Below are 22763 nucleotides of genomic sequence, written 5' to 3' on the forward strand. Positions count from 1 at the left end.
GACCTTTCTAGTCGAAAAAGTCTTTCTTAACTGATGTCCCTTTCTTCTGTCCTTCCTCTTGAAATTCAGGTTAAGGTCGGCTAATAATAATAACTCTTTTTTTAACTCAACTCAAATAAAAAATCATGTCAAAATGAACTCCCGCGCTCATGCGTGGATGACTGAACAAAATGAACTCCCGCGCTCATGCGCGGATGACTGAACTTTTGCTGGACTAATATGAACTTTTCCTAGTGGTAATCAAATTGGCGGGAAAACTGTACAAAAATAGCCTGCCCATAATACTAGATCAGCTCTTTTTTATTAATACTTTCTAAAGTGTCATATGGTAGCGGTTTATAGTACGCGCTAGCAAAAGTGCGTTGCTAATTATTATATTTCTTGTTGTAAAAGTTTCAATTAAATGCATTGAGTACAAATGTATTAGCACTAACAATTGAAATGGGTGCATATTTATATTGATTTTGTGAGGATCCGTGCGGGTGTGCGTTTAGTCCCACATCGGTTATTTGCTGGGTAGATCTTAGATACTTATACAGGATCAAGGAACCCAAATAATACCTTCCGGCTAGCCACTTTGGGTGAGGTCCTGAGTTGTTACAAATGGTATCAGAGCAGATCCGGCCCATAACTTATGTGGACTAGGGGACACTGCAGCACGGATCCATTGGGGCTGATCACGGGCTAATCGTGGTATTTATGATTAGATTTGAATAGATATAAACCCTTAGCCTGACGAGGACGTCAGGGCTTGAACGGGGGAAGTATGTGAGAACCCGTGCGGGCATGTGTTTAGTCCCACATCGTTTATTCGCTGGGTAGATCTTGGATACTTATACAGGATCAAGGAACCCAAACAATACCTTCCGGCTAGTCATTTTGGGTGAGCTCCTAGGTTGTTACAAATGGTATCAGAGCGGACCCGGCCCATAACCTATGGGATTAGAGGACATTGCAGCACGGATCCATTGGGGTTGACCATGGGCCAATCATGGTGTTTGTGATTAGATTTGAATAGATTTGAACCCTTAGCCTGACGAGGACGTCAGGGCTTGAACGGGGGGAGTATATGAGGATCCGTGCGGGTGTGTGTTTAGTCCCACATCGGTTATTCGCTGGGTAGATCTTGGGTACTTATACAGAATCAAGGAACCCAAATAATACCTTCCGGCTAGCCACTTTGGGTGAGGTCCTGGGTTGTTACAAATTTTGATGCTGAATTCTTGCCCTATGGCATGAATCCAATGATCATAAACCGACACATACAATAAGAACAAAATTCTATATAATTTTATGATCAAACACGTAATGTAACATGGATTTTTTAAGAAATCAAAAATGGGGGGCGTCGATTAAATTAGAGGACCGGATGCCCCACGCCCGGCTGGCTTGTTGGCGGTTATGCTTTCCTTCCACTTGTATCAAGGTGGCGCTGGGGTGACGTACCCACACGTGAGGCGGTGAACCCAGTGGGGTGAGCCCACGGGTCGGGAAAGGCACGCGAAACCTGCGACCTGTATCGAACATTCCCTAGTGGAAGGGGGGCCCAGTAATGGGGCTGCTACGCGGGTGGGCTGGTCCCTCCCCCTCCCCTCCTATTGTTTTAGCAAAAAAAAAAAAAAGCCCACTAGATACACCTAAAACAAAATTCCCACTTAATTCAATCGAATATCTAATATAACTCAGAATTTTCAAGAAATGAAAAAAGGGGAGGAGAGAGGTGATCATGTACTCTAACTCTCTCTCTTCTTATTCCCATCATAAAAGGATGGGAAACAAGCTTCTAACTACCAAACATAGGTTTCCAAGAGATATTAGGTAGAATTGTTCAAATCACCTGCAGATTAGAAAGGGGGCCAAACAAAATAGTGTATCGTCTATCCACCACTTCTAGGTTGAGTTGGGTGGTTCATCCTGATTTACCATGATTTAGGGCATATTAGGCCTTCCCATGGCAATCCTAGTTTGTATAGTATGTACATACTTGTATGGGCATATAGCTTGAATCTAAAGCCTTGACATGTTTGCTATTCAAAATGTTGCCCCGGGTAAATGATATGGTAAGAAATAAGTCCATGGTTTGGAGAAAACATGGCAATTTTCTCTGCAACAGTCCTGATCATCTTCTCTTCTTATTCATTTAGAATAATTGATTGTGGAAAGTCAGGCTTGTAGTAATAATTTTAAATAAAACCTAGATTATTTAACATTTTCTTCTCCAATGGCAAGATTACCTTAAGAAAAGAAAGTTTGACCATAGCTTTCTTTGTTTGGTAATTATGGGACAAACGGAATCTTTAGGCTTTCATGAAGCAAGATTTAATGAACCAAGAGACAATAAAGTGAGGAAGGTCAAGTGTGCAACTATTAGAGATGTTATAGTAATAAAGCATTGACTTGTATAGATAAATATTGAAGCATTTGGTAAGATTTACATGTATATAACATATCAATATTAATGAGATTGATTTATTCTTTACTGAGAATGTACATTATGGATTCAAGTGATGTGATGGAATATAAACCCTTGCAAGTTGAAGAAGATTTGACTTACGAAAAGATTCCCATATGTATTATTGATCGCAAGGAGCAAGATTTGAGGCAGTACACTATTCTGTATGTGAAGATCCAGTGGAGCAATCATTCGAAAAGGGAAGCTACTTGGGAGCTCAAAGAAGAGAGAAAGCCAAGTATCCATAGTTTTTCAAAACTTCAGATATGTTAATTTCGAGGACGAAATTTTTTTAAAGAGAAAGAATGTGAGGGTCTGGTCCACTAACTGGCCCACACTAGAATTGGGCCTATGGGACGGCCTGAAGATGCCATCCCAACCTCGATGATCGGGAGAGGAAGACTCCGACTGGGAATCTCCTTCCCCTTTGAGATCCGTCAAAGAATAAGGAATATTTTGCTCTCAAATTCAAGTTTACTTCTCGAATGCCTTCCTCTATTTTCCATTGAGAAAGGTCGCCGGATTGAGGTATGAGCTCTCCATCTTTTTCACTTAATTCCTTTATGATTTGGGCTCTTATTCCTAATAGTTTTGGGCCGGCAATCGTCGGAGTCACTCTGAAACAAGGTACCTTTGTTTCAGTTTTCTTCTACCAAACTTGACCGATCAGCCACTGCCGCCGACTACCTTCTGCTGCCTGTCACTGGCACCTTGCTAAACCATTGCAGTCCTAGCCACCAACCACCCCCTTTCTCTTCTATTTTGCTAAGAAAGAAGAAAGAAGAAAAGAAGAAGAAGGAAGAAGAGGAGAGACAAAACCATCCCTCTCTTTCTCTCTATTGTTTCCACTCTCTTATCTCTCTAATTTTTCTCTCCTCTCTCCCCTTTCTCTCTCTACTTTCTGCCTAGAATGTCCAAGGAACCTAATTTCGGGTCCTGACGACCCAATTTATGAACCCGAGTTGACCCTTGGAATGAGGCCCTCAACTACCCTAGTGCCCGGATCGCCTATTGAAACCAGCCTTGTCAAGTGTCTATGGAACTTACTGATGATCAACTATATTAAACGACTTTGGCCTTGATCGAGTCTTTGCCCTGTGATTATTGATCAAATTGCTCAAGCCTGACCAACCCAAAATCGTCAAATGCTTGTTCCTATTTTTTATTATTTTAATTTGATTAAAATCATCAAACAGAAATTAATTTTGTCTTTAATAATTTTATAAGGTTAACTGAATTTGCTAGTGAAGATTGATGGTCTAAGTTAAAAGAGGTAAATATTATACTCTTTACTAGTTTTTGAACTTGTAAGTAGATCTTGTACCCCTTATTATCTTATAATGATCATATTTTTTGTGCATAAAATTTACTTGTAAAAATATCATGCTTTTCTTAAAATAATGGATCAGCGTATGTATTATAAAAATCATGCTTTATTATGAAAAATAGTTGGAAAAATATTTTCATGAAAAAAACTTTATTATGAAATATGAATCTATGTTTTACTGTTTTTACATCTTTATTTGTGAGACAAGAGTGACCAGAAACAAAATTTTGACATTTTTATTTACATTAGATTTTATTTTCGAATTAACACAAGATTTTAAAATATTATTAAATTTTGTAAAACATTTACTTTTAAATTAGTTATTTAGAATAAAATTTAAATATTAATTATTTAAATTTATTCTGCTGCTTGTTATAATATTATGATGAATTGACATGCATGCTTGTTAAAAAAGTTTCCTATAAGTATGGGACAGTTGCTACAACCTTCGATTCGCGATCTCAAATCGGAGGCGTGACAATCATATTGAAGGCTTATCTTAAATCAAAATCCGGATCAAATTACAATAGTTTTCTCTTACAATTTTAGTTACAATAACTGACATTTTTTCATTCGTTTCTATCAGCGAAAATTCACTTGCAATTTTAGGTTCATAAGGCAGCCCTAATATTTTTTGAGAGAATGGCAGTCCCATTGGCAGCAAGAGATGACAAAATTACAGGTAATATATGAAAGAAGTTGAGCACTAATTCCAGTTACAGCAAGTAAAATTTGAGTTTTTATAGTTGGAACTATTAGAGCTCTAGTTCTACGAGAACTTTATTCCTGGTATTATTAATTACAGGAAAATTAAGCAGATTTCTAGATCTTAATTTAACACATTAGTACATCATCAAATCATAGATGAAACAAAGAAAAAAAAAATGAAAGAAGGAAATGAAAAACAGAGAAAAATAAATAATTATCTAGAAGAGATGAGAGAAAGCCAAGTATCCATAGTTTTTCAAAACTTCAGATATGTTAATTTCGAGGACGAAATTTTTTTAAAGAGAAAGAATGTGAGGGTCTGGTCCACTAACTGGCCCACACTAGAATTGGGCCTATGGGACGGCCTGAAGACGCCATCCCAACCTCGATGATCGGGAGAGGAAGACTCCGACTGGGAATCTCCTTCCCCTTTGAGATCCGTCAAAGAATAAGGAATATTTTGCTCTCAAATTCAAGTTTACTTCTCGAATGCCTTCCTCTATTTTCCATTGAGAAAGGTCGCCGGATTGAGGTACGAGCTCTCCATCTTTTTCACTTAATTCCTTTATGATTTGGGCTCTTATTCCTAATAGTTTTGGGCCGGCAATCGTCGGAGTCACTCTGAAACAAGGTACCTTTGTTTCAGTTTTCTTCTACCAAACTTGACCGATCAGCCACTGCCGCCGACTACCTTCTGCTGCCTGTCACTGGCACCTTGCTAAACCATTGCAGTCCTAGCCACCAACCACCCCCTTTCTCTTCTATTTTGCTAAGAAAGAAGAAAGAAGAAAAGAAGAAGAAGGAAGAAGAGGAGAGACAAAACCATCCCTCTCTTTCTCTCTATTGTTTCCACTCTCTTATCTCTCTAATTTTTCTCTCCTCTCTCCCCTTTCTCTCTCTACTTTCTGCCTAGAATGTCCAAGGAACCTAATTTCGGGTCCTGACGACCCAATTTATGAACCCGAGTTGACCCTTGGAATGAGGCCCTCAACTACCCTAGTGCCCGGATCGCCTATTGAAACCAGCCTTGTCAAGTGTCTATGGAACTTACTGATGATCAACTATATTAAACGACTTTGGCCTTGATCGAGTCTTTGCCCTGTGATTATTGATCAAATTGCTCAAGCCTGACCAACCCAAAATCGTCAAATGCTTGTTCCTATTTTTTATTATTTTAATTTGATTAAAATCATCAAACAGAAATTAATTTTGTCTTTAATAATTTTATAAGGTTAACTGAATTTGCTAGTGAAGATTGATGGTCTAAGTTAAAAGAGGTAAATATTATACTCTTTACTAGTTTTTGAACTTGTAAGTAGATCTTGTACCCCTTATTATCTTATAATGATCATATTTTTTGTGCATAAAATTTACTTGTAAAAATATCATGCTTTTCTTAAAATAATGGATCAGCGTATGTATTATAAAAATCATGCTTTATTATGAAAAATAGTTGGAAAAATATTTTCATGAAAAAAACTTTATTATGAAATATGAATCTATGTTTTACTGTTTTTACATCTTTATTTGTGAGACAAGAGTGACCAGAAACAAAATTTTGACATTTTTATTTACATTAGATTTTATTTTCGAATTAATACAAGATTTTAAAATATTATTAAATTTTGTAAAACATTTACTTTTAAATTAGTTATTTAGAATAAAATTTAAATATTAATTATTTAAATTTATTCTGCTGCTTGTTATAATATTATGATGAATTGACATGCATGCTTGTTAAAAAAGTTTCCTATAAGTATGGGACAGTTGCTACAACCTTCGATTCGCGATCTCAAATCGGAGGCGTGACAATCATATTGAAGGCTTATCTTAAATCAAAATCCGGATCAAATTACAATAGTTTTCTCTTACAATTTTAGTTACAATAACTGACATTTTTTCATTCGTTTCTATCAGCGAAAATTCACTTGCAATTTTAGGTTCATAAGGCAGCCCTAATATTTTTTGAGAGAATGGCAGTCCCATTGGCAGCAAGAGATGACAAAATTACAGGTAATATATGAAAGAAGTTGAGCACTAATTCCAGTTACAGCAAGTAAAATTTGAGTTTTTATAGTTGGAACTATCAGAGCTCTAGTTCTACGAGAACTTTATTCCTGGTATTATTAATTACAGGAAAATTAAGCAGATTTCTAGATCTTAATTTAACACATTAGTACATCATCAAATCATAGATGAAACAAAGAAAAAAAAAATGAAAGAAGGAAATGAAAAACAGAGAAAAATAAATAACTATCTAGAAGAGATGAAAAACAAGCTATCAATGCCATATCTCTGAAAGCTCATAATCACATGGCGAGCGCACTCCCTGCCTTAAATGGTACTCTCTCTTGGAAACATTGGAGAGGTGCCCAATATTCTCTACATGTCAAACCATAAGTACAATATCACTGGAATTAGATAGGTGATCTTAAGAACTTGCAGCTTTGCAACACCGTCAAAAGGGCTTAATGGTGCAATACTGCCGCCCGATCCAGCACTACCAGGACTTACAGTTGTACTGTTGCTCGGACTCGGGTTTGGTGCTATGCTGTCCCTAAAAATGAATGTCATTTAAAAGAAGCACAAAAATGTTCAGTTCAAATAATAAATATCAGATGATTATAAAAAATTACTGACCTTCCTGTGAAGATGCACAAACCATGGCCTGGAGAATGCAAACCAGTAAATAGATCAGTGTTCATATGACAAGGAGAAAGAAGATAGCTTGCAGACATAAAATTAACTTCTATCAGACCAAAGAATGAAAATTTGGTATTTTCAAACAGAGAATACCCCTCCAGCAGTTATCATGATTTAGATATGGACAATCATTTGATGGCCTATCACAGTCAGTGTGCATATGAAAGATGTTATCCAGCCAAGAGATCCATCTACACCTAGCATGTGATTCATGGTTCACTTTCTTTAAATTTTTGGCAGACACTATGTTGTACCATAAGATACGTTGATCACCAATTTTGTTAAGCAATGGAAAGGATAATGCATAACGTGCTGATTTTGAAGTTCAGAAACACAACCAGTTGAATTAATACACTCGGCCAATCACCTGAACAATTTCATGGTGGTAGATTTATTTTCGCTCCTTCACAACATAGATGGATATTTTAATAACATGAAATCATGTCATCCCAAAGGAACTTTTATTTTGAAGTGATCGCGATAAAGGGGAAAAAAAACGTTTGGGCTTCATCTCAAAGCCACAAGCAGTCATGGTAGAAATTTGAGGCTAACTGCATACTTTGAAAAACTCAAAGTAGTTTTTTTAAAGTTGTATGTGGGCGTTCGGATGATATAGTTGTAAAATGACACTACATTATAGACAGTAATAAGAAATAATGTTCGCCTTTGGAAAAGAACAGTGCCGAGCTATGAGTATACGGAAGAATCAACGAGATCTCCTAGTTTCTCATCATTTTGTCTCTCCTTCTGCCCTAAGAACTAAAACCATAAATCTGGTGAGAATCGTAGATCTAGAAGCAAAGGTTCCCAAAGTGATCCATTTTCCTTCCACGGTGCTTTAATGCAAGTTGGCTAACCATATCTAGTATATTATCACTAGGTTTCTTGGACCAAATCTAGTGCATCAAAGAAAAAGTAGCATCTCTTATTCATTATCTGATTTTCTTGAGTTCCATATATGGAAAGCCAATCTTGGAAAGCAATACCTACTTAACCATTAAAGCTCCTTCAAGCTCAACCTGATCCCCTTTTTCTAGAGATTAATTCAGTTTCATAAAATCAAAGCTCAAAAAAGGGCACTAAGAAAGAGCAGAATCAAAACTTACTAGGATCAGAAGTTGTGAGCATGGCTGTGTTATTAAAGTCGCAGGTCCCACCATTTGCTTTCATTCTTTGGTAGTAATCATTGTAGGCATAAGAAGCAACGGCTGCCAAATCGTTGGCTTCATAACAAGGTTGACCTGGCTGTATAGCGCTGCAATTTGCTGAACCAGGCCCACAAGCCCAATTCAAGCCAAGTGTCAATGCATCAGTGTCTGCACTTGAATTTGCCACACAGAACACTAAGCCTTGCAAGTTAGTGCCAGCATCTGCTAGACTTGCAAATCTTAGAGAGTACAGAGTGTTCCTGTTCGAAGACATATCCTCCCAGTTCTTTTCAGATACAAGCCCCGGTTGGAGACCCTCATTAAACAACTCGTACAGATATGCACCAACTGCTGTATTTGGTTGGCTTGGTGTGCCAGAATCATCAAGTACATGACGAATAAGATTGCTATTATATACCAATGCATTATCCACCATAGTATCAGGCTCTTTGGGGCCATCAAGCCTTGGCCCCCTAAATTCTGTCACAATAACTGGAATGCCATAAACATCAAGTGCTTGCATGGCATAATAAGCAGCAACCACCATAGCATCAAATGTATTAGAATAGTTTAGTGGTGTCTTGGGTTCCATAATCTGCTTGTTTGAAGGGAAGGACTGGAAGAGAGAATTGTCAATGGTGAAGATATCCTCTCCTTTGGTATGACCATAGTATGGATGGGCATTAAACAAGAAAGAAGAATCAGTATTCTTCAAGAACAGGAGAAACTGATGCATGAGGGAGTTCCACTTCAAATTGAAAGTAGCTGTGGATGGAGGAAAAGATTTAGGGATCATTAACATGGAATGAGGACTCGAGACCTTAACTTGGTAATGAAGGTCAGCAGCAAGCAGAGCAGAGTGAAGGAATTGCATGGCAGGTAACAGGAGTGCTGCATCAGGGGTAGTGGTGAGAACTTCATTACCCACAGCAATACAAGTAATATCTGTTGCAGGAAGAAAATCTGCAATGTTTTTGTTGATCCAATCTGCTGCTGCTTCTTGGGAATTTCCAATCACTGGTAGCTGGTCATTGGGAATCCCAATCATAACCTCTATTCCAGTATTTGCAAGGGCGTTCAACATCTGGTGGTCAGCATCAAACAGGCGTACATGTTTGATCTGCTGAGCCTGAAGAACTGACACTATACCTTCTGCTGATTGCAAGTTGAAAACATCAGTCCTAATGTTAACCCCAACGAATGCACCTGTGAAGTTTGCAGAAATGACCATTAAATAACAAAAAGGTGCAAGGAAAAAGAGTATGGTACTTAATGGAGAAGCATAGAATTTCTGACTGTAGGAAAATTATTTAAAGAAATGGCAAATAAAAAGAGAAAGTCTGATATATTTGGATAACTATAGGTTAAAAAGCAATCATGAAATGGAGCCGAATAAATCATACAATAAAACATCCAGAAAAAAATTTGATAGGCTAGAGCAACATTCACCATCTTAGTATTGGACCCTGTACTGGTACCATCCTATTACGGTATCGGTACATCCTGTACGGGAGCTGGTTCAGTGTACTGAGTGTTGATACGCTTCTGTACCGCATACTGGTTCGATATAGATATAATACGGTACCGTCGGCATACATTAGAATCTACCGGTACGGCAAACTTTGAACTAGAGTTTCAGGATATCCGAAGTACTATTTCTGCAAACAACAGTAGGAGTAGCAGGAAAGCAGTTGAAATGACACTAATTTATCATTTTTATATCTACCTGATGGCCTGTAGATGAATATATACAGATACAGCCAGACAATAAGATATAGAAATTTATGCAATAGAACATGATAAGACAGATAGTAAATAGTATTGCAATATTATGATGTTAGACTTTTAAAATATTGTAAGGAAACTTAACTGTATTTAGCCAACAGAAAACTAGTCTTATTTTGATATAAAATGAGAAGCTTTTCAGATGCAAGGTAACTAGTTACTGTCTGAGTTGATCTTTCTCCACAGAGAGATTAATTGTTTTGAGCTAATATGAAGAAGATTTTTCAAAAGGTTTCTCCTTTTTTTTTTCTCATTATAAAGTCAAACAAGTGTCCTTCACCCAGAAAAAGAAAAAACAATTAAACAACTACCTGATGCACCTGAATTTACGAAGAATATGAAGATGAGCAACAATATGCATGTCTGCCATCTTTGTAGCAACATCTGGCCTGATAAGCTTCACAGTTGAGACAGAGAGCTCAGAAATGTTTCGCCACCAGTTCTCAAGTTTCACAACTGCCAGAATTTGGATATTCATACATTCAATAGACATACTAAATGAAGCAAAATAGGAAAGTTCACATATAATTCTTTTCAACACTAAGGGGTATGTGGGAGAAAGGAACTAAAATTTCAAGCAAACGTCATGGTAAGAATCATGAGAAACAAGTACAGTATAATAATTTTCTACACAACTAATTTTGATTAACTAGAATGATAAAAATTGAAGTACTTAATTTTTGTCTACAAATTACAAGTCTAATAAATGACATAGGAATTGGAAGCTAGGGTTTTAATGAAAAGAAACTCAAGAAAAATATTAAGTTTTCGAAATGCGAGAGGGAAAGTTCCATGGTTCCACCACAACAAATGCTTTTGGAATTCTTCTACTTGTACTTTGCTTTTATTAGAGCTGCAAGTGGATGAATAGAGCTATGTTCAATCCGAAACTAAATGAAAATCACCTGTCTTGATTCTAACCAAAATCACATGAACTAGGCTAGAGAGGAAAAAGAAAAATTCAAATATGGATTGCATATGCATCATTCAGACTTATATAAAACCAATTCGACCTGAAACTAATATACTATGTCTTTCCCCATAGAATCCAAACTTGACTTAAATTTAAGAGGTTAATATAATTTTAATAATATATTTTACATAGTTAACCAACAATTAGTGTTGTCAATGATGACTCGTGTATACTAGTTGCTTCATCTTACATGGAATAGGTTTTTAATGCCCACATACTGCTAAAACTGTTTACTTGTTACATGATATGTTTATCGTACAATTACATTTGTGTTATGGCTTGTCTTTGGGTTATTATTTTAGCAAAATGAACCAAAAAACTGATGTCTAAAATAAATATTAAACCCAATCTGCTCTGACACAAACAGAGGTAAATCAAGCTCAGATTCAAACTCTTAACCTGATTCAGACACCGAGCAGACTTAGGTCAAGTCAAAATCTGATCCAAACTGACCCACTCAAAGCCCTAGCTTTTATCCTCTCCAATAGATAATATTATATGTTTTCTTCATTTTAAGTGAAAAGAAATAAATAACCTCACTACCTTAGTACTCCTTTACTGATGCACCAAAATTTTCCTGCTTGCAAAGTTTATGCATCCAAGTGTTTCCAACTGCTTAAAGTAACTTGGGAGCTAAATACATGGTTATGAAATGAAGAAGAAGCTCCTTTTAGACCTCATTAACAATATCATGATCCTATACTCAAACTGATGGACCAAAAAAAGTGATGATCTAATTATATATATTCAGCCATGTCAGTCTCAACTAGATAACAATCATTTTTTGTTAGCTGGTTAGCTAGCGTCATGAAAGGCTCATTAGATCCTATGGTTTAAACCCATATGGAGAGCTTTTTTAATGGCAGGAGCTAACAAGGTTCACGTGGTATAGATCTCTGTTCAACACTACCTCTGACTTCCACAAGCTATTCTAAAGTCACCAGATGTTCTAAACAAACAGACAATAATCTCATATAGACTACAAGTAAATAATGGAACTAGACTTAAATGCATGAACACAGTTTCCACCTTCAGATTCCATAAACATGGAAACAACAGTTTTCTATCAGGTAAGAAACTCAGATGCCACAATATCGTATATGTTGCCATGTGGTGACTTTTGTGGAGCATTTATTTACTACTTACCACAATTCCAGATACCAAGATAAAAACCAAGTTCTCCAAACTGCTCATCCAGCTTTCTTTAGAAGTTTTAGTAATGTGTGCAGGGCACGACATCTGCTTGCATAACTTGGTAAATCGAGCACATGTTTCCTCAGAATGTTAATTAGATCTCATGACTTGAACGCCAAAAGTTAGTCTGCAAACAATGATTATTTGAAGTATAAAGTTATATACTTCTGAATTTGTTCGTTACAAGTGCATCGAAGTTCAATATAGTTTTCCATGCCCATATTGGTCAGTTGGCCATAGCTTACATGCGCATCAACACAGGATTATGCAGGACCAACAATTGTTCTAGAGCTACATGAGGCAAACACATTTATTAAGTTATAATAGTCATGCAATTAATACAAAACCACACCTTTGAGTTTTCTAAACCCATGAAACACTATAAATATTCTCATATTTGCATTAATGATGTCAACAAACATTACTATCAGAAATCTAGTATTTACTGGCACACAACTCAGTCTCACCAATCACCATATTATTTTAATACTCATTAATCCGTCTTTTTTCCATTGTCACCCATCAATCCTACTAGACCTGCTAAACATCAACAAGATTGACCAACAATAAAGAAGGTTCCACTAGGATTACATATATATCAATGATATATGATGAGATTTGTCATCTATTTTTTTATAACAATTTTGGACAAAAACTGTTGCAACAAACATTCAAAGTGCACAAAAAATATAATATACTCCAAAATGATATATGTATTTTCAAAGTTGACCTATTGTATTTTCTTTATCTCTGTTGCCAAACTATCAAAATAGAAGCTGAAGATATCAAAGCTCAAAGTCACTACGACTACCCAAAACAGAAACTAAGTTCTCAAACTTTGCACCACACAAAAGTCATATGAAATATAAGGAATAAATATTTAATGGAATAAAATAAAAATTAATAAAAACTTTTATTTAGTAAAGTTACTAACTGTCCCTTCAACCTTTATCTTTGAATGAATCTGCATATATGCACACAGCCTAACTATTTTATGTTCACATTTGAACACTGACATTGGACTGTTATATACCAACTACATAAGTGGGACATGCACCAATATTTATTGACCGAAAGATAGAAAAAATTATTTTAAATAAAAACCTTGAATGCTGACAAATAGGCAAATAAAAGTTTCATAAAGTTATTTGACTGAAGTTATAAATTATAAAAATTTGAGTGTGTGTATATTTAAAAAAGTGAATGACACAGCAATTTATTTCATCTTTAAATCTCAGAAAACAAGCTCGGTCTATTTTCTATCCTTTTCTGAGGATTTTCCTTATAGAATGACTCAAACTGGATCTATGTAGAAAACATTCATGAAAAAACTTGAGCATGAGAGACATCTAATTGCTCAAAGTCCAGGGTTTTAACCATATAGCTTTTCAAAAGCTAAAATTACAAGACTTTCATTCAACTTTCTTCATGATATTCATAAACCACGACATAAGTGCAATAATCAACATACAGTATTTTCATAACAAATAAGAAATGCCAAACCTATGATTTTCTAACCAAAAATAAGTAACCATTACCTATGCTCTCTATAAATTCAAAGCAATTGTAAGAGAGAATGGCTTCAAAGTTGTTAGTCAACTGAAATACCAACTTAAGAAAATTATCTTGTAACTAGACAAGTCATGAATGAAAACGACACTCAATTATTGAGGTTGGGGAAGAACAATGCATTACAGTGAAGAAAATCAAGAAAGAGGCTACCTACTTATATAATAACATATCCTATTCTGTGAGCTTGAGTTGGTAATATACGATTGTTGATGAGTGATAGGTTTTAGTTAAAAAGAGATTGAATTATGCATGAAAGAGATTTACCCATGTTACCTCTTCTCAAACATGAATGTGTGTGCGCGTGTATACACACACAAATCCATGTTTGAAAATAGTGCCTATCTCAGTTTGTGATCCTTGATCAGAATAACTTTTTCATTATGTAAGTTGACCAACTACAAATTATTATGGAATAATCAAGAAAAAAAAGCAAACAAAAATCTGCCATTGGCTGGTTCAAGCTCTTCAAGATGCAAACAAAAATGCTGCAAAATCAGGCATTGAAACAATCATTTTTAGAAACTCTGACAGGGAAATTCACCTTGTATTTTTGATGATCTGTTAACAAAAGCATGGTTATATCTTTGAATTGGATATCATTTTCTGGTTTACAACAGGCTAAGAAGGATTTTTCTGAATTCATATCAGGATTATTAGATTGATTCTAAACTTCATATAGCTGGGATGTCCAGAAGCAATCACCCCACCATGGTTGTCGCAACCAATTCCTCCAGAATCAGATGATTAACAAAGAATTCCCTCAAGAAGAAATAAAAATGTACTTTCTAGAGAATGGAAGTGAGCTGAAGAGTAAGTGAATTAGTTGACTGTGCCAAGGGTATCATGAAGCAGCTTATTGTAAGATGGATTTCACAATATAATAAACAATGTACTTTCTGAAAGAAACAGAAAAGAGGAAAAGGCAAACATTCCAATATGCTGAAAATGTTTGAAGTTCCCAAATAGACTTTTGCTCAAAGTAAAGTTATTCTTTTCTTTTTCAGCGAGCAAACATAACCTTCATATAGTATTTTTATATTCTCCTTAAAAGGAACAATTTTTTTATATATAGCACAAACTCTTTGACTTAACTAGTTTTGCAGTTATCTTTTATGAACAATAAGAACTTTCCCTTTTCATAAAAAATAGCATGTACCAATTCTATATTGTAGGTAAAAATAGTCAATATTTAACATTCTCCAAGAATATGCAATAAACTTTTGGAGGAGGGAACTAGTACATGGCACTAATAATGCTTTTCATAAATAAGCAAACTCCAGATGATTGTCTTGTTATCAAACACCCAGATAAGAAGTTGGAACAGAGTAAGTCATCAATGAAAATAAATTAGCTAAGATATCATCCCAAGGGCAATGACAATCATGAATCTCTATACTCACGTATCGGCCAGTAGCATATCTTGGTCTGAAAACAAATGGATAAATGAACAAATTATTATAAATTAATGATAGGTTCTAGCCAAGAATGATAAATATGCATTCAAGAATAACAAATGCAACCAGTGATCTCTTCATGTATTAACGAAAGACACTTATGAATTAGTAATACTATCCAAAACTCAATCCTCCTTTAGAACACCATAACTCATTAATAAAGCTGTTGAGAACATATATTATGCTGTTCGTTGATAAGAAAAAGTACTCCAAAATGCCTTTGGCTTGGCTGGAGGAGGGGAGGGGATGGGGATGGATTAAGTTATGCTAGAAAATCAAGTTATGAAGGAAATCTTAGAAACTCCAAGTGCACAATTTTTCAAGTCTACTAATGTAAGGACTTATACGGGCATGTGTTTAATCCCACATTGTTTATTCGTCGAAGAGATCTTGGGTACTTATACAAGACTAAAAAATCCAAAAAATACCTTTCGGCTAGCCTTTTTGGGTGAGATCCTGAGTTGTGACAAATGGTATCAGAACGAACTCAGCCCATAGCCTATGTAGATAAGGAGACACTGTAGCACCAGTTCATGGAGGCTAGCCACGGGCCGATCATAGTACTTGTGATTAGATTTGAATGAATTTGAGCCCTTAGCCTTACAAGAACATCGGAAATTAAACGGGAAGATAATGTGAGGACCCGTGTCGGCGTGTGTTTAGTCCTATATCGTAATTCACCAAGAAAATCTTGGGTACTTATACAGGACTAAGAAACCTAAAAAATACCTTCCAGCTAACCTTTTTGGGTGAGGTCTTGGGTTGTGACAACTAAATTCACTCTCAACTAGATCTGTAGTTGTTGCTAGAATTGGGACCCGGGGGTGACCGCGGACCGAGGAGGAGGAGCTCCGGCTGGTGGTGCGGCAGCGGACGGCTGTCTCCGGCAGACCTGCAAGAAGCCAGTGGCCGGGGGTTCCGGCGCCGGCCCTCCGATGCTTAAGTCAGAGGGGGGTTTCTAATGGAGAGAAGTAATGGAGAGAGGTAATGGAGAAAAGTAATGGCTGGGGAGGAAGAAGAGTCCTTTCTTTTGTGGAGGAGGAAGCCCCCTGTCTCGCCAGCGTTCCCCACTCTTTATAGGAGGGGGTGTGGTGGTTACTCACCCTTGATTGCGATTACGCATATCTCGGATTAAATAGGTTACCTTAGATGGTACGGGCGTTCAAATTAGCTGGCAATCGGTTGAGATAGTAGGAATTCAAATTTTGACAGCTGTGGTAGTGGAGACTGCGGGATTTGATCCCGAATATGGAGGATTTGGTGCTCCCTTCTTTATGTGGGCGTTCCGCGCTCGACCTTCTGAGGTCGGCTTTCTGAGCTCGGTCTTCTGAGCTCAGCCTTCTGAGGTCGGCCTTCTGAGCTCATGCCTTCTGAGCTCGGCCTTCTGAGCTCATGCCTTCTGAGCTCGGCCTTCTGAAGTCGGTTTTCTGAGCTCGGCCTTCTGAGGTCATGCTTGCCGAGGTCGTGCATGCCGAGATCATGCTTGCCGGGATCACGCCTGTCGTCGGATTCGGGTGCTTTGATTGTATTTATGGGGTGGTCCATTTTTCCCCCAACACTATCCCCCGACTTCTGAGTTCGAGCTGCTTTTTGGCTCTGGCGAAGAAAGTAATCCAATCGTCGATCAACCTGTAATATAGCCAAATATCTATGGAGATGTATGTGCCAAGTAGGATGTGCCTCTCGTGCAGTCGGAGCTAACGGCCTTAAGCCGAGCTGTCCAAGCCGAGCTAAGCGGCTCTGCTTCGAGGTCGACTTCAGCGGCCTTCTTTGGCTTGTGATCGACTCAACAAGGTGCCCCCACTCAGATCGGGGCGCGTTGTCGTAGGAGGCGTCGAATGGCATTGAAAGGCGTCGAATGGCGTTGAAAGGCGTCGAATGTCGTCGAAGGGTGTCGAATGGTGTCGAAATGGCGTCCCGAGCTTGGTCGGGGCATCCCGAGCTTGGTCGGGGCATCCCGAGCTTGGTCGGGGCATCCCGAGCTTAGTCGGAGCGTTGTCGAGTAGTTCCTGAGATCGAGGAAGCTTTAGCTCGCGGTCGACTCAGCGGGGCATCCCGAGCTTGGTCGGGGCATCCCGAGCTTGGTCGGGACATCCCGAGCTTGATCGGGGCATCCGAACTTGGTCGGGCATCCCGAGCTTGGTCGGGGCATTATTGGAGATACATACAGGAGACGGGCCTCGTCCGTTGGCGATCGTGCGCCCCCACTCGGAGCGGGGCGACGTTGGAGATAGAGATACTTGTAGGTTGTCTTTTGCATTCTCCGACCTGCAAATAGGTAAAATATTGAAATTATTTAAAGCCAAAATGGCGTTATGTACCTTTTGGAGACATTTTGATGGCTTCCGAGCTTCGAAGTCCCTCAGGACTCAGCTCAGCACCGGCCTTCTAAGGTCAGCCTTCTGAGCTCGGCCTTCTGGGGGAGGCATTCTGAGCTCGGCCTTCTGGGGGAGGCCTTCTAAGGTCAGCCTTCTGCGCTCTGTCTGTTGAGGTCGTGCCTGCCGAGGTCGTCCTTCTGAGCTCGGCCTTCTGTGCTCGGCCTTCTGCGTTCAGCCTTCTGAGCTCGGCCTTCTAGGGGAGGCGTTCTGAGCTCGGCCTTCTGGGGGAGGCCTCTTGAGCTCATGCCTTCTGAGCTCGGCCTTCTGAGGTCGGCCTTCTGAGCTTATGCCTTCTGAGCTCGGCCTTCTAGGGGAGGCGTTCTGAGCTCGGCCTTCTGAGCTCGGCCTTTTGAGGTCCGCCTGCCGAGGTCGTCCTTTCGAGCTCGGTGGGAGCTTCGGTGATGGCGACGCTCTGCGGGAGAGCGACGTCGCAAGCGCCGTCCTGAGGACTTGCACCCATGAGGAGGGAGTACATGCTGGTCTCTTACTTGCTGCAGGCCTTGAACGGCCTCAGTGAGTGCTTGGACTTGTTGCACCATGTCAAACTGTTCAAGGTGGATCCGCGGAGCTTGATCTACCGAAGGCATCGTGATACGCCCTCAGAACCCACCAGACCGCAACAGGTTCGAAGACCCAACCTTCGCTACCTGATGGCGTTGGACCAGGGCCCTAACACACGATCCAACACGATGGAGTCCCAAGCACGCAAAGGAGTCCGTTGCAAGGGAGCTAAGTTTTCGTCGAAGATTCTGTTGCGAAGACGAGGGGAGTGGGACGACATGCAGAACGAGGAAGATGGCATGCAGAATGGGAAGGAAAAAGAGAGTAACCACGTCGAGGAAAGCATTCGATTTAGACGGAAGACGTGGGAGGGAGAGGAACTCGAGTGCCAACATGACAGCCTTTTATTTCGCTAGTCAGTTGTCAAGGGATCCATAAATGAGAAAACAAGCGAAGGGAAAGGCAGCGTGAGAATAGAAGTGGTGTTTGGGTTAACTCTCGCCCGAAGAAGAGTCCTACGTGCATGGGTTTTCTCTCACCCAAAGAGAGGTTTGAATAAAATATTTCATTCCCATCGTTCTCTTCTTCTTCTCCACAGTTAGGACCTACCACATCGGTGGTGGATTTTGAATCGAGCGGCCAGGACTTGGCGCATGATGCCTGGAGGCATTAGAAGCTCCTCTGCTCCTGAGTCTCATGATCACGACTCGGTCCCTTCCTCTAGCGCCAACTGTTGCTGAAATTTGGACCCGAAGGTGACCGCGGATCGAGGAGGAGGAGCTCCGGCTGGTGGTACGACGGTGGATGGCTATCTCCGGCGGACCTGTAAGAAGCTAGTGGCCGAGGGTTCCAACGCCGGCCCTCCGATGCTTAAGTCAGAGGGGGGTTTGTAATGGAGAGAAGTAATGGAGAGAGGTAATGGAGAAAAGTAATAGCCGGGGAGGAAAAGAGTCCTTTCTTTTGTGGAGGAGGAAGCCCCCTGCCTCGCCAGCATTTTTCCCTCTTTATAGGAGGGGGTGTGGCGGTTACTCACCCTTGATCGCGATTGCGCATATCTCGAATTAAATAAGTTATCTTAGATGGCACGGGCGTTCAAATTAGCTGGCAATCGGTTGAGATAGTAGAAATTCAAATTTTGACAGCTGTGGTGGCGGAGACTGCGGGATTTGATTCCGAATATGGAGGATTTGGTGCTCCCTTCTTTATGTGGGCGTTCCGCACTCGACTTTCTGAGGTCGGCCTTCTGAGCTCGGTTTTCTGAGATCGACCTTCTGAGGTCAGCCTTCTGAGCTCATGCTTTCTGAGCTTGGCCTTCTGAGGTCGGCCTTCTGAGCTCATGCCTTCGGAGCTCGGTCTTCTGAGCTCATGCCTTCTGAGCTCGGCCTTCTGAGGTCAGCCTTCTGAGCTCGACCTTCGGAGCTCGGCCTTATGAGGTCAGTTTTCTAAGCTCGGGCCTTCTGAGCTCGGCCTTCTGAGGTCATGCCTGCCGAGGTCGTACATGCCAAGTTCATGCTTGCCGGGGTCATGCTTGTCGTCGGATTCGGGTGCTCTGATTGTATTTGTGGGGTGGTTCATTTTTCCCCCAACAGTAGTAAATGTAGTTATGTGATTGAACTGAAGCGTCGGAAACATCAGACCTGGATCCCAAAATCTGTTACCTGACCCTTTTTCTACAAAAGTGGATGTTTGGTTTATAAAATTACAAAAAAAAGGTGAATTGTGTGACATCCTAGTGGTCACACTCCTCCCAATTTGAGTCTTGGGTAGTGCATCTCCAAGTATCTGGAGCTGGGTGATTTGGGCAGGTCTTCCCTTCCTCTTAAATAAAAACAAAAAAGAAAGAATACTAAGATGCGCCCATGGACCTCCATAAAATCTTTGAAGAGTATTGTGCAATAGACCTGCACCATCATGCACCTCCCATGGCCTTACAGATAAATAAATACATGGTGGAGGGGGGAAGTAAAGAAAGAAAAGCAATCCAAAAAGATGCAGACTCTGTTGAAAAATTTGTAAATATCCTCCAGTAGGAGTAAGTAAATCATTCTATCTCTCCCTTCTTGCCAGAGAAATCTAAATTCACCAGGTGCTCTTAGAATTTTCCATAAAAGGATTGTGTTGCGCTTCAAACCTAAAATATCATCCAACATATACAAATTTTGTTATGGCTAAGCAACATAAACCAAAGCGCATGGGAAAACAATAGAGATCACCAAAGCAACAACAAAGCACAAGAGAAATAAAATTTACAAGGCAGAGAAGCGACACATATTAAACATAAAGGACTCCGGAAAACCTATAAATTTTCCCCTATAGCAAATAAATCCCATAGAACTAAAGACGAAAGCAATAATTTAGATGGCAAAAGGAAAGAAGAACACAGAGAAAAGAATTAGCACCTAAACTAGGATTCCCTGCAGCGAAACGCTTAGGAGAGTGCTTAAGAGCCAAAGAAGAGACGAGAAGAGCAGAGAGACTGAATGAGTGAGCATAAAAAGAGAGACGCGGTCGGCGGAGCTCGCGAAGTTTTCTGTACAGGTGGGACTCGAGCTGCTGGGATTATCCCGGTGGGCTCACGGAGTATTAGCAGCAAAAGCTGCGTGCAGGTAAGGGGGTTTACAGGAAGGAATGTACAGAGAGTTCGCAGCCTTCTCTTCCTCGTGTGTCCTCGTGCACTTCTGCTCTGCAAGAAAACAAGTCGAAAATGACGTCTTTTGTCTCATGCGGGGAAGGTGGGTTGCAGTTTTGGTAACTAATAAGGATGCTGACATAATTTTTTTTCCCTTGGGTATTATGCTTTTTGCTCTTTCTGGCATTGTAAGACTCTGGACTGAGCCCGGTCCATTTAACCGGCCCAGCCATAAGCTCTTGGGCCTCATGTGCGTTGCATGTGAGGGCATCAGAAAGAAGACTCCAGTTGGATGAGAAGGAGAGGTTCATCGTGAAACTAATATCGGCCAAATAAGGTCGGGATCCTCTATTTATGGAGCTCCTCCTCCTCCTTTGAGGTTGGCCGAGGTCGAGCCACCAAATCCCAAGTCTTCTTCTGGTTTCGATCTTCCTCTTCCTCGATTTGCCGCCGGATAAAGAACTGCCGGATCCTCACCGGGAGTGAGGTAAGTGTTCCTCGCCTTCTTCTCTTCCTCTCTTGATGCTTAGTCGTGATTTAGCATGGTTTTGAGCCAGCCAAACGCTGGAATTTGATCCAAAAATGAGGGGCTTTGTTTCAACGCGAGTTCTCTCGTTGCCGGCCTTGTTCGCCGCAGCCAGCCACCGGGGGTGGTCGGGCTTGCTCCGCTGCCACCTGCCGCCATCGAGGCTAGCCACCGCGGCCGTCCCTGGGTTCGATCGAGAAGCAAGGAGGGAGGGTACGGATCCCCTATTTTGGAAAAGAAGAAGAGAGGGGTCTCTCTCTTCTCCTCTCTCCTCTCTTCTCTCTATCTTTCTCTCTCTGTTCACGGTGATGTTAGACTGACCTTGGTGAAAGGTCCTGATCCCGGGGTGTCGGGCATTTTTGCATGGTCAGCCCTAGGAGGGTGTTAGAATTTAAGTTTTTATATATTATGATGAATTTAAAAACAAAATATGATTTTTGAATATTAGGCTCTAAGAAGGATTTTTGGGATTAATTGAATCTGTTTGTTAGATTGTGTTTGCAAGATAAGTAATGTAATCTTTTTCTAGATTTATCGGCAAATTATAAATATTTCTTTGAGTTGAATTATTCTTGATTTATGAATTTGAGCATGATGTTATATGCCTATTCCTGGAATATTGTATGATTTTGATCAAACGTATTGATTTTGATATGGATTGTTTGATTTTGATATTGCATCTTTCGATTTGAGATACTGAACATATTGTGAGAAAAAGAGATTTGAATCGAAATAGATTTGGACTCACAGTCGGTCTATGTTGAAGACCCCGCCAATGGGGGCTAATATATTAGCACTTATCCACCGCGAGAAGATTAGTTGGAGATATGACCCTGCCACAGAAAACATGTGGTCATAGTTTTTGGCTGTTGAGTTGAATTTGATAAATTAAAAAAAATTAATTTATGAATGGTATTTCGATTTTGACACTGCATAATTTTAGAACTAAAATATGAAACTGAGAACTAATTGAATTTCGACCTGGCTATGTTGAGGATCCTGCTAATGGAGGCTAATACGTTGGTAAATGATTTGTCGTGAACGTTATGTCCAAGATGATTAGTGGCATACCACCAACATACCAGCTGTCCTGAAGGACTTTGCTCTAAGATGATGCGCAGCTTACCGCAAGATAATTAGTCGGCATTATGACCCTACCACAGGAAATATGTGGTCATAACTCAGGATCGATGAGATGAATTGAATATTTGAAAGAATTCGAATCTATGAAAAGAATTTTAAAAATTTAAGAAAAATTTGATTTGTATCTTAGTACTGCTTATATACTTATTTTTTATATATTATTGTCTGATTTATCTAGCTAGAGTGATCATTGCATATTGGGCTATTTAGCATATTATATAATTTCTTATTTTTTTTAGATTCAGAGAACTAGCCTATTGGAGTTTTCAA

General features: G+C 39.6%; 1 protein-coding gene across 6 annotated transcripts; it reads right to left on the bottom strand.

The window, feature by feature from the left end:
- Positions 1-6580: 6580 nt before the first annotated feature.
- On the bottom strand, positions 6581-20852 carry LOC103697069 (glucan endo-1,3-beta-glucosidase 4-like). 6 transcript variants are annotated; one of them, XM_039116085.1, is made up of 6 exons: positions 20595-20850; positions 12243-12417; positions 10435-10579; positions 8297-9544; positions 7128-7155; positions 6581-7044 (listed from the first exon to the last, which is right to left on the bottom strand). In XM_039116085.1, exons 3-6 carry the CDS (start codon positions 10505-10507, stop codon positions 6870-6872), a joined length of 1524 nt encoding a protein of 507 aa, XP_038972013.1. In that variant the 5' UTR covers positions 10508-10579; positions 12243-12417; positions 20595-20850; the 3' UTR covers positions 6581-6869. The 6 variants fall into 6 exon arrangements, with proteins under 6 accessions (XP_038972013.1, XP_017696076.1, XP_008777063.1 ...); XM_017840587.3 differs by lacking the exon at positions 12243-12417 and adding an exon at positions 20260-20326; XM_008778841.3 differs by lacking the exon at positions 12243-12417 and having other exon boundaries at positions 10444-10579; positions 20595-20851.
- Between the last annotated feature and the right edge of the window lie 1911 nt (positions 20853-22763).

This window comes from Phoenix dactylifera, unplaced genomic scaffold, assembly GCF_009389715.1.
Source record: "Phoenix dactylifera cultivar Barhee BC4 unplaced genomic scaffold, palm_55x_up_171113_PBpolish2nd_filt_p 000051F, whole genome shotgun sequence".
NCBI classification, from domain to species: Eukaryota; Viridiplantae; Streptophyta; class Magnoliopsida; order Arecales; family Arecaceae; genus Phoenix; species Phoenix dactylifera.